Source organism: Ceratosolen solmsi, unplaced genomic scaffold (assembly GCF_000503995.2).
Source record: "Ceratosolen solmsi marchali unplaced genomic scaffold, CerSol_1.0 scaffold7, whole genome shotgun sequence".
Lineage (NCBI taxonomy): Eukaryota > Metazoa > Arthropoda > Insecta > Hymenoptera > Agaonidae > Ceratosolen > Ceratosolen solmsi.
Window position 1 is genome coordinate 6,304,046 of NW_011948413.1, and position 12,471 is coordinate 6,316,516.

Genomic DNA, 12,471 nt, shown 5'->3' on the forward strand with positions numbered 1-12,471 from the left:
TCCTCGATGACGGCGATAAATACACCGGGCTAATGAAAATTCAAAATGCAATTAGAACAGCAGGGATTCGGCGATGAAAAATTATTGATTATTCTCGACGAGTAATGAGGCTTACGCAGGCTAAGGAAGATAAGATGATCTTGTCGTTTTACTTACTGTTAAGCACGAATGATAATTGCTTTTCATAATGCCATTCCAACGACGTCTCATACCGCATTAAACCACAATCCCAATAAGGCTAATTTACGAATTAACTATTTTCATAGAAATTAACATTAGTGTCGTTAAAGGACGGTAGTAGAGCTTATAATTGATATATCTTGCAGAAAAGGACGAGGCGTGGTGTACACGAATGACTCATTTGCCTTGACGAAAGTGGAGATCGATTGCCAAAATAACAATTTATAGGTAGATTTTTAAGTCTGTCACTGTAAATTTACAAATTATTGGAATAATTTTTATACTTAATTTATTATTTGAATGGTTTAAGCTTCGATGCGTAAGCCGTAGTAATGTGCGAATAATCCGGGGGATGAGAAGCAATTAATTTAAGCGTTTACTTTGCGAATGAATAATTAATTTGAACGAATATGCAAATTTCACATTCGCATTGCAAATTTAATCGACGAATGAAAATTATTCCGATCTCTTTATTGCGTGCGGCAATTAAGTATTGCAGGTAAATTGAATTGTACAATATTGCATATTTTCTTCGATAAGGCTGACGACACTTTGCCAATGCGAGATGGTCTGGTCTCTTTTATACGCCTGGAACATGAAACTTGGAATATTAAGTTTTACGAGCTTTACTAAGAATTTCAAATTTTGTATTACAATTTAGAGACAAATCTATCTGTATATCTCTATCTGTTTGTAAAACAACATTACGCCCCTATTGAACGATATTATTTAATTAATAAAATTAATTGATCCATAAATCTTAATAATAATCCGGTGAATTGTACAGTTGAAAAAAAAAAAAAAAAAAAAAAAAAAAAAAAAAAAATCATCATTTACATTGTTAAGTTAATGTTGCTAATGACGCTATGAGAGGCAGAGGTGGCAATATGAGCGAGTGAGAAAGATGGAGCGATTAAATGCGCACAAGTGTTTGTCTGTGTGTGTGTGTGTGGGGGGGGGTCCAAAGATCCAACATGTGTATTATGATAACGGGTGTGGCAGCGGGGCGTAGGGGGCAGCGTCACTTCCCTTGACAGAAATTTTGGATTGATGGGCAGAGTAAGTGCCTTTGCGTATATTGTGTAGCTGAATGAAAATCATCGTTATATTTTTAAAATTAGTTCTATTTCTACCGCAATATCGTCATACGTCATAATATTTCATTTGTATATAATTTATAGTATTTAATATCTTATTGATTTGTTGTATATTTTTCAACCATGTACGTAACAATGTATGTATTTATTTTGAAATGGTATTGATATTTCGTATGCGGATTTCGAATAAATGAATGGTAGGTTATCAGTCATAGAAATAATTGTTCTAATTATAAAATCCACTGCGTAATTGAAAGAATATTTACTATATGTTTATAATTTATGTTAATGTTTTTTTTTTTTTTTTTTTTTTTTTTTTTTTTTTCCCCCAAAAATTCTGATCCCATAAACATTTCCTCGGCTCTACCTATATATATATATATATATATATAAATTAAAACATTGAATTAGTTCAAAACTATGTTAATGGTCAAGAATTTAAAACATTTTCAATTTTAATTGAAAAAGTACATATGATAAAATATATGAAACTCTATACAATAAATAGTTAAAAGATTAATGATGCTTTGTTATATAAAGCAATATATATATATATATATATATTGAATAACAAATAAACGGCTTAATTAACGTAATATTATTGTTATATATTCTTGTTTTAATATAAGAATTAATTGAGACAATGAGATCAAATTAGAAAAACATTATATAAAATGAAGCAAAATTTAAAAACACAATCTTAATTTCATTTTTGTCACGTAAAGATATTCTAATTTGGTGAGAGCTTTGATATGAATAATTTTAAAAATATTTGCTCCCAAGATATATATTATAGCAAACTTATTAAAAGTAGAAATTTATCACATTCCAACTTTTGCATTTAATTGAATTTCTGATATTCCTTTAGTTGAAAATGATTGTAATAAAAACTAATGTTGTTATTTATTTAAAATTATTGATATATCAGAATGCAATATCTTACATAATTTTATATTTTATGAATTGAAAGTTCCTCTATATTAGTTTAGAAAGCAACGTAATCGCGCATAATTCAAGTCGCAGTAATTATTATTTTCATAACAGTTACTTTTCACTGTGTTTAAGTAAAATGAAAAATAATGGTCTATTTTATTTTCAGCTTTAAAAATATATTGACAAGATTTAATTGCAGTTGATAAAAAATTCATATAATTGTATATGTATAAAAATCTTTAATGAAATCCTCTATTAAAGTCTGATTTTTAATTATCAAGTAAAAAATGTTTTTTTCTATATTGGCTTTTAGAAGAAATTTATTCAATCGCAATACTATTGTACGACTACTTTCCTTAATTATCGGTTCTGTCTTCTATCAAGGTAACATTAATTGAAATTATATTTGAAGAATTCGTAGAATCGTTATAATGGCCATGAGAATGTCGGTTGTATTGTCTAATTAAGTAAAAGACGCCATTATTTATTCTATTTACCATACTAATAATTAATTTTTGTTTCTTTCAAAAACTATTAACTTTCTTTCTTACGTGATTCAATATCGTTATGGTAATTTTTTTTCTTTAACAATAAACTTTCATTTAAGTTTGAATTTCAATTTCGTAACAGCGATTATTAACAAGAGAATATCAGTTTAATTCTATTCTTTTATTTTAATAATTAATAATTTAATTCAAACTGAAAGTTATCAAACTCGCGATTAATAGAAATAGAAGTTTACATATAATATTCCATTACGTTGGAAAGAAGAAAATTGTTTATCCTTTTAGCTTTATGTGCTACATTATGAATATGTTAAGCCGTCAATTAGTTTCGTGATAAATGCATATACTTACCTATACATTTAACGAGTTCCTTGAGTTTCCTGGCAATGAGCTAGCGACTAAAAAGTCAACATAAGCGAGAGTTCACTGCCTTGCTTTATAACCCAGAAAAGGGCAGAATTTTGTTCAATTTCTGTCTCATTTTAGAGTCAGCTCTCATTATAAGAGAAATAACTCTCTTAGAGCCTTAAAATTAATTTTTCAACGTATATAGCAGGATTTAATACAGTAAATTAATTAAATGTCTTATGTCATATATTCCTTTTACTTTACATAATTCAATTTAATTATTTTTACATTATTAATAAAGAATATTTATTTTCGACAAATTTAATTGAATTATTTTTTTCTATAGAATTCCTCCTCAATTATCGCTTTTGTAATAAATAGAAGAATTGGTAATTATTTGTTATTGGGATCTTTGAAAATTTTATACCACTGATCAGCGACTAATATCAAATACCTAAAGACATTTAGAATCTCTTTGACGCGGAATGCTTATAATATAACATCGGGATTAAAAAATATGAAAATACGTCGTCTGATTGTTAATCCACGAGCATCATTTTACTAGTGACGTAAGGTTGCGAAAATTTATTATTGAGAACGATTGAATCTTATTTATATCAAATATTTGGGCGGACTAGTCTAATCCTCCTTTGCTATTAAATAGTGTAAACTCCATTTTAGGTTTTTTGCAGCCAAGGATTTGCTATGACGAATAAATGCATTTGATGTGAAATATATGTTTGAAATTTTACTAAAAATTTTTAACGAAATTTTGTATTTCGTTAGTCTATAATCATTTCCTTCAAACTTCAAACATACATCAAATGAATTAATAATAGTCCATCCACCTATCCTCTATCTTTATTACATGGCTTTATTACATGCAGCGATGCCTTAACGAAGCTTTGGTTAACCAATTAAACGATTCGCGCTGTTTCGACCTAAATTCGAGAACGAGATTTTCGCGCGCAACTTAACAATTCTGGTGTCACTTGTATGAATTGTTAAAGAGAATGAGAGAGAGAGAGAGAGAGAGAGAGAGAGAGTGAGAGAGAGAGAGAGTGAGAGAGAGAGAGAGTGAGTAAAGATATCCATTTATATCATAAATGCTAAATAATTACATTATGTAAATATATTTAAGAATAAACTGTTATTTGTTATTATTAATTTGCATATTTTTACACTACAACTTTAAAATATTATCAATATTTAATATATGTATAATTATAAAATTAGCTTTTTATTAATATAAAAGTAGGTAATTGTAAGATTTTGTAGATGTTAGTATTATACTTATATAAAGATCATAAACTTAAAGTTTGATATAAATATTTTATATAACTTAAATCTCAATGAATTATTACTTTATTATTTTTTAGGTATATATTTCTTTATAACATTCAATGACAATTTCTCCAATTTGGATAGAAATTTTTCTCTAATAATGGAAAAAAATGGAAATACGAGATAAAAATTTTTTAAATATTTAAAATTAATAAACAAACACAAAAGAAAAACAAAAAAAAAATTAAAATAGTGATCATTAATTAATAAGTATTTTATTTAACAATATATAATCAATCGAGTTGTATATTAACGTAATATATAATTGTATATTAACGTATTTATTATAAAAATAATAGATATTAGAAATAAATTTAATATAAATTTTTATTGACATAAAAGAATATTATGATTTTCAATACTGAAGTAGTATTTTGAGCGAAAACCCGATCTTATTAAATAGTAAATAAATAACATTATTAAAAATTAATTGAAAGAAATAGGCTTACATGTAGTACATACTGTTATTTAAATAATCTGGCTGTTAGATTTTTTATGCCGAATGGAAAATGAAAATAAAAAAATATAATTGATAGAAATTATAGTAAATTTTAAAATCTTGGAAAACTATTGCCTATTAACTATATATATATATATATACAATAAATTAAAAATATAAATAATACATAATATCAAAATATATTATTTTTGTTTTAAAGATAAGTATTATTTGTATTTGTACAATTATTATTGCTTAATATTTTAATAATTATTATTAAACAGATATTTTCTTTAACATATTGCCTTACTTCCTTATAATTGTACAAATCTAAAAAATGATTTTTCCTACATAAAGTTATACATACATAACAATTGGTTTATATACTTTAATATTTATTTGCAATGAAAAACAATTTTTTTTAATGCTTATGTTAATTTTATATAATATTTTTATATATAAATGTTGTCTTTGCTATTAAGTAAATAAAAAGCATTCGACTAATGGCTATTTATAATTCTTTTCACAATTTTGTCGAGCAAGTTCTGGGAAAAATTGAGAATTATACTTTTGACGAAATACTAAATTTGCATTTGTTTCATCCTGGCGATTACCTTTCACTTCTTCTAATAGTGCTTGTGCTCTCAACCTTTCCTTCTGTTCCCTTTGTAATCTTTCTTCTCTTAATTTTTCAATATTTATATTAGATTTAACAGTTTGCTTCTCTTTATCTCGCTTATGCTTTTTAGATTTTTTATGTTTTTTATGCTTTTTATGTTTCTTATGGGATCTATGATTATCATCACTTTCATCACTAGATGATAATTTACGTTTTTGTTTCTTAGTAGTATCGTAACTACTATATTTAGTAGGAAATTTTTCATTTCTAGATTCATGCTTTTTTTCAGATTTACTATTACTTTGATTCACAGACATAATGTGTAAATATCGTTTGATATCCTGCATTGGATCCTCCAGAACTTTTTTATTTGGCTTAACTTCAATATTTTTATTTGTATCGCTTAAACGCTTAGGTAATTCGTTATACCAGCTATTATTAACAGCCTCCTTAAGTCCTTGACCAAGATAAGTTAAATATCCAATTTGTTTCTCATACTTCTCTTGCTCTTCTTTTTTACCCTTTTCATAATCTTTATTTGATTTACTATAATCAATATTACCTTGTTCTATTTCTTCAAAGAAATTAATATGCTTTGAAGAATTTGCTGATGTACTTGAAATTTGCTTATCATTCACGGTTAAGGGACTAATATTATTCCTTCTCCTCGATTCAGTTCTTAATAAATTTAATCTTGCTTCGCTTTCCTAAAATAAAATAAAATATAACTACCAAACGTAATAGTGTATAAAATATACCTCTAACTATATGTTAAATATATTTTTACATACAGCTTTATCAATACGAGCTTGTTCAATTTTAGCTTCTTCAGCAGCTTGAGCTTCATCCCGTCGAACTCTAGCAATATTTTCTTTTGTACGGACGTGCCATCTAAAATAGAAGGAAAATCATACAGATTGTTCGTGTAAATTTTTAAGTTTTCAAAATGCTTTCAATGTAAAATTACTAATTGTATAATTTTAAATTGTAAGAAATAAACATTCGTACCTTTTTTTTGGTAAAATATTCATTTTTAATAGTTTGTTGGTCTATAACTTCGTTTACAGGTTATGTAGCTTAAATTATGACTCATCGAGCAGTTTTATTAAAAGAAGTGCAACGTTATTGTAGTTCATACAATGTTTCAGCTAATAACTGTATAATACCACTTATGGTATTGTACATATGATGTTTTAAAATTATAGCAACATTTTAAAATAAACAACTTTGCATCCAAGTTGACAAGTCGAGTAGGCAAAACATGAGAAATCTGTTTTATCGGCAAAGTATATTAACATTGACTACGTTTTGCTTCAAAATTGAGAAAAAAAATTGTAAATCAGCTCAATTGGGGTGTAAATTTGTAAATTTGTAAATTTCGTATTATCATAAATTTCAAGTTGTTCGATATATTGCAAAATAATGCAGGCTACATCTTAAATTCATAAAATATTGAAGTTAAGAATTGCTAAATATGTTATAATATTATTTTGATATGCACGATTGGTAAATTGCGTATAAAATATATACAAAGTTATCGATACATGTTTCTAAATTGACAATTGTACTACATTTTTAGATTGATTCGAAGAATTTCTTTTATATTCGTATTTATCGAATTGCTATTACAATCTTATTCTTATTCGCATTATGTAAGTTACAATTATGAAAGTTATTGTTGGAAAATTAGTGCCACACGTCTCCTCGATGTTGAAAAGTTGAATAATTAACAAGTTTCGCTTTGCGATTCTGAGACGATTCGAAAGGAAACAGACCGACAATTTATAAAAAAATAAAAAAAAAAAAAAAAAAAAAAAAATTGATTGGGCTTCTTTGTCGCCAATGAAAATTAAAAATAGTAAAATTTAAATGAACGAGAGGACGTAGAATAGCAGCAAATTATAAACTCACGTCTATGTTAATTTATTTTAATAATATTTATATTATCATTAATTATATTTATCGAATCGTGAATCTTTTAAAACATGTTTCGAAATTCGATTAGATTAAAACCTTGAAAACTTTTGTACTGCCGAAGAAAGTTATATTTTTTATGTAATCTGTGTTTTATAAATTACGACTGTGCAACTAATATTTTATCATTATCAAGACATTGAATGAGTCGTAATTAGGCCAAACTCATTAAAGACATTGACGATGGCGGTAGACTGATTTTTACTTTTAACAGATTAATTTTTATTTTTATATTAATAGTTATTCGAATATCTTAATATTATTTGAATATTTAAATTCATGAATAATTTTTAATTTTAAGATTATTCTATTTTACGGGAGTAAGTTTCTTTAAAATTATAATTATCACTTGCAGTTATGAAAATTGGCTTCCTTACGTATTGTTGCGCTTTTGACATTTTATTATAATAAAAGTGTATGTATTATAATATTTCATTTAACAACCTATCGATCTCGATCGTTTATAATATAAAAAAACCGTGCACTGAGAATGTAAGGAAACACATGCACTTAAAAAAAAAAAAGAAGTAGTAAACGATACATTCCGAATGAAATATTATTCCAAGTTTCAATTCATTGTAAATTTAAACTTGATATTGATCAAGATTAATTTAAACGACCCTAATAGTTTAATGTCAAATCTACAATTGTTATTTCCAGATAATACTTGATACGGTACATTAAATTCCAGTCTTACGTATATAAAATACTTGAGTACTAAGAAGAGTACTGAATATATTCTATATACTAAGTGGCGGCTACTATGGATTCTAGCACGTAAATCTCTCCATTTAATAGTAATTTTTAACAAAGTAGTTGCATTAATCACAATATTAAAATGACGTGTTGTTCGATTTGTTGTTATTGTATTTGTGGATATCAGCGCCTTGTACTTATGTCGATTTATTCTTCCGATAAAATTTGGTTTTAAGAAAATAAGTGTACAGATAGAATTTTCCTTTTTAAACTGAAAAAGAAAGGCCGTTGTAAAAAGGAAAAAAAAAAAGAATAAAATAAAATTAATATAAGAAAATGTTCATAAAAGCATATTATATTCCGTTTAGTCATGTTACAATATCTTTATGTCCTCTTTAAAGTTACGATTATTACCGAATTTCTACTATTGTTGTAACTTTTATAAGCTACGTTTATGCCTATAAGTATAAGAAAACTATTAGTAAAAGTAATAATTTTACGACTTTTATATTCTTCATGAAAAGGCTTTGTTTTTCATTCGTAAATCTCATTTAATTTACAACTGATTTGATTTATATAAAAGTAACGTAACGTTGAATGCAAAATTAAATAAAAAGTCTCTTTTCCTTAGACAGGCTTCTATCTGACTAATTGTAGATAAAATATCCTTGAGATTCAATAGCTGGGCAGAGAGAAGTTACGCGCGATTATCTTTAATTGTTCTTAGGCTTTTGACATTTGCAACCGACATTACCATTTGAATAACTAATAGTTGATATCACATGAACTGCATTTTCATTGAAATAAAATTGTTATTGACTTTAGTGGAGTTCAATATTACAAAGTACTGTCGTGTCTATCGAAGGGTCTTGCTTTTTCTAACAACGCCATTATAAAAAAACAAGCGAGATGCGAATATGTAGATACGCTTTGAAAAATTTAATTCAATACTTTAATAAAATTTCTACTTATTGGTTGAAGTAGTGGTAATAATTTAGTATGCATATACTAAGATTATTCGAGCGAATAATTTTAAGCGCGTCGAGCTAAGATTCTATATTGTTTAATGGAAAGTAAATTGTATTAGAAAAGATCTTTGTCTGATCATAAATTCATTTGATATTTTTCTAATTTGAAAGCCTAATGTATTTCATGAGATTCTTTAATGTCAAAATAAAAGCCCCTTTATAAACGGAATTTATTACACGTGCAATTAATTAATCAGCAGTCGTTTAAAATCGCTATTTATTATTATTATATAAATATTTTTAAAATTATTTATTATAAATTCAAGATCTGAAATTATTTTTTAAACTATCGTTATTATATATTTGATATAAAGTGAGCGCATGAATGATTCTTGCTTTAAAGAAGAAAATAAATGTTAATAAATATTTCAAAAAAAAAACAAAAAAAAAAAAAAACGAAAGATAATTTTTAAATATTCCATGTCTATATACTCGGACAAATTATTAACAATGATTGTAACCATCGCATATCGAATAAGCTTACATAAAGTTGTTTATTTTGCAAACTTAGCTTCATTACGAAACATAAAAATAAGAAGAAAATATAAAATCATCTACAAAGTTTTATCTGACTTAATGGGTTTTACATAATTTCATAATTTTAATGAATCATGGGAGTAGGAGAAAATTCGATAGGAGAAGATTCCAACTCTTATCTGGATGTTTTATTATTAAATTAAAAAGATTATGCTTATCTTCTGTAATATAATGTCTGCCTTTATTTCAGCAAAATGATCATTTTGCACAAATTTCTTCATTTTTATCCATTTTATGCATTATCTAAGAAATATACTAAATTTGGCAAATGCAAGATATAAATATATCAATTTACATATATCATTTTAGTTCTATATAGAAGTAATAAATCTTGTCATTTTAATAATTCATTTTAGAAGAGCAGATTTTTGTCTCGTCTTACTTCTTTCTTGTCTTGTTCATATTATTGTATGTAATGAAGTGTACTAACAAATAGTGAGATTAATTTTCAATTAAACAGTAACTTTTATCTTGTATAGAAAAATGTCTGAAAAAGTTATTTCTTTTAAAAAATATTTATTCTAAAGTTATAAATAGAATTATATCAGTTAAGTAAGATTAGGATTTTATGTACAATACATTTTTATTGCAAAACGAAGATCAAACAGCTACGATTACACTGTATTATATAAAAGAATACATAGACTGCATTCTGGAAATAAAAAAATCTCATATAATAAAAGTTTATATAAGCAATTGTGCATAACTACTAATATATTTATACATAAATTAAAAACTCGCTGAATACGGATTATTGCACATTAGTCTATCGTATTGTTTCATTGCTTAATCATTATATTTGTTATCACTTTATTACTTACGTGCTATCACCAAATTCTCATCGTTTCGCATTATCATATTTTTGCGTGATATTTACCAACATTGGCTATATATAACTAATTTTGAATGCAATTGAAAAACAAAATAAATAGAATTCGTTGAAGTACATGTAACAGCTGAGGATATAGGATTCAAACGCTCACGCTTTCGAATAAATTAATCGAAATCCCTGTGAATAGAATATATATCATTGCAAATGCCAATAAAAAATGAGTCAAAGTCACGGATTCACTGCGGAATAGAGACATAAGAGCACAGTCGACAAAGCAAAACAATAATTTCCATTCCTGAAATGTAGATAAAGAACATTTTTCTTAAATGGAGATTAAAATCTTTATCGCGTACATTAATGTATGGAAAATAACAAATGTTTAATTATTTTCTACGTGACTGTAGTAATATCGACGGTAAACACTGGCTGTTAAGAAACTCGTCTTTCGGAATATTAATAATAGGATTACCTCCATACGTCGGATTCATCATTATTTGTTTTTTTTTTCTTTTACGCACAACGAGCGAGTCGATATTTACTAGCTTTAAAAATTTTTTTTTTTTTTTTTTTTTTTTTTTTTTTTTTTTATTCTATTGGCACTTGTTCGAATGAGACTCTATTCTATTGGCACTTGTTCGAATGAGACTCCATGATATCATTGACGTTGAGCTCCTTCAGCCAATAAACTCGAACCTTTTAATACAATATGAACCATTCCTCAGACTCGAGAAGCTTTCTTCGGAGGCTGCTCCAGGCATTCTCGCTGACAGCGCAATTGTTCGAAGCATTATTTCGGTGTAAAATGATGGTAGATCAATTATTATGTCGTTTATTCTACATTCATTCTATTCACTGTGGCACGTATCTTATAATTGTTTTTAAAATGAAGTTTCTTTCGCCATTTTCTACCTAGCATATTTACTTGATGTTTCTAATTTCTTTGTTACCTTGCAATTCATTTCTCTGACATGTAATGAGAAAGCCAAATGTTATAGCGGTTGGTCTTTATACCGCAGAATTAAATACGTCAGCTGACGTCTTGCGGAATTGTTATTTCTTTTTATTTTATAAAAAATGTTTATATTTCTAGCGTTATTTTTACAAATTTGTTCATGCGGTTTACCGAGTCAATTAATTTGCCGATAATATGCAGAAATGAAGTCATACTTTATTGCATTTTTTTTTTTTTTTTAACTAATATTCGAAATTATTTTTTAATTTTTTTTTTCTTTAGTCGAGACGACTGGCGAGGATCCGAGGGATTTACGTCGTAAAATACACGAAAAAGCTTGTTTCACGATCGATTGCCATATTCCTTCAGAGACGTTTAAGTGCTAAATTTTATAATATATTCTTAAAAGTAAATCGATATTTATTTACATTAGATAATTCTTAAAGTTCCTTTATTATATCGGCAGTGAGTATTCTCTGTAATTTATTAGCCATTTGCTTCTTAACTAGCGATTGTGGAAAAGTTGAATAGGCGAATGTCGAAATGAATATAAATCAAATTCAAGTTTATTTGTATTTTTCAATAAATTACATTATTATATCTGCACTTAATTTTATGATAATATGATAAGTATCAAAGTTCGTAATGTAATGAAAACCCAAAAAAAAAAAAAAAAAATGAAATCTAAAGCTAAGCATTACATTTCGAATCTATAATTGATAAGTATTTAACAGAGCCAGATATCACATCATAAAAAAACCGCTTCCAACTATTAATATCTTCGAGTTATTCATTTTGTGAATTTTAAAATATTAATAATTTACGAATTACTTTATTCGATGTCGAAATATTTTAATTTCAATGAAGCTGGCGATAGAAGAGTATAAATTACGTTAACATTCAATTACATTTTTAATGAATTTTAAAAACAATAGAATAAACTCGCCCCCCCCCCCCCCCCCCCACTCGCCACGCACAAACACTCT

General features: G+C 26.5%; 1 protein-coding gene across 1 annotated transcript; it reads right to left on the reverse strand.

Annotated features, from left to right (window-relative positions):
* Nucleotides 1-5,322: 5,322 nt before the first annotated feature.
* Nucleotides 5,323-6,721, reverse strand: LOC105367414 (leukocyte receptor cluster member 1 homolog). Its single transcript, XM_011506114.1, has 3 exons — nucleotides 6,475-6,721; nucleotides 6,258-6,357; nucleotides 5,323-6,173 (listed from the first exon to the last, which is right to left on the reverse strand). The coding sequence occupies exons 1-3, from the start codon at nucleotides 6,495-6,497 to the stop codon at nucleotides 5,355-5,357; spliced, it is 942 nt and encodes a 313-aa protein (XP_011504416.1). The 5' UTR covers nucleotides 6,498-6,721; the 3' UTR covers nucleotides 5,323-5,354.
* Nucleotides 6,722-12,471: the final 5,750 nt, after the last annotated feature.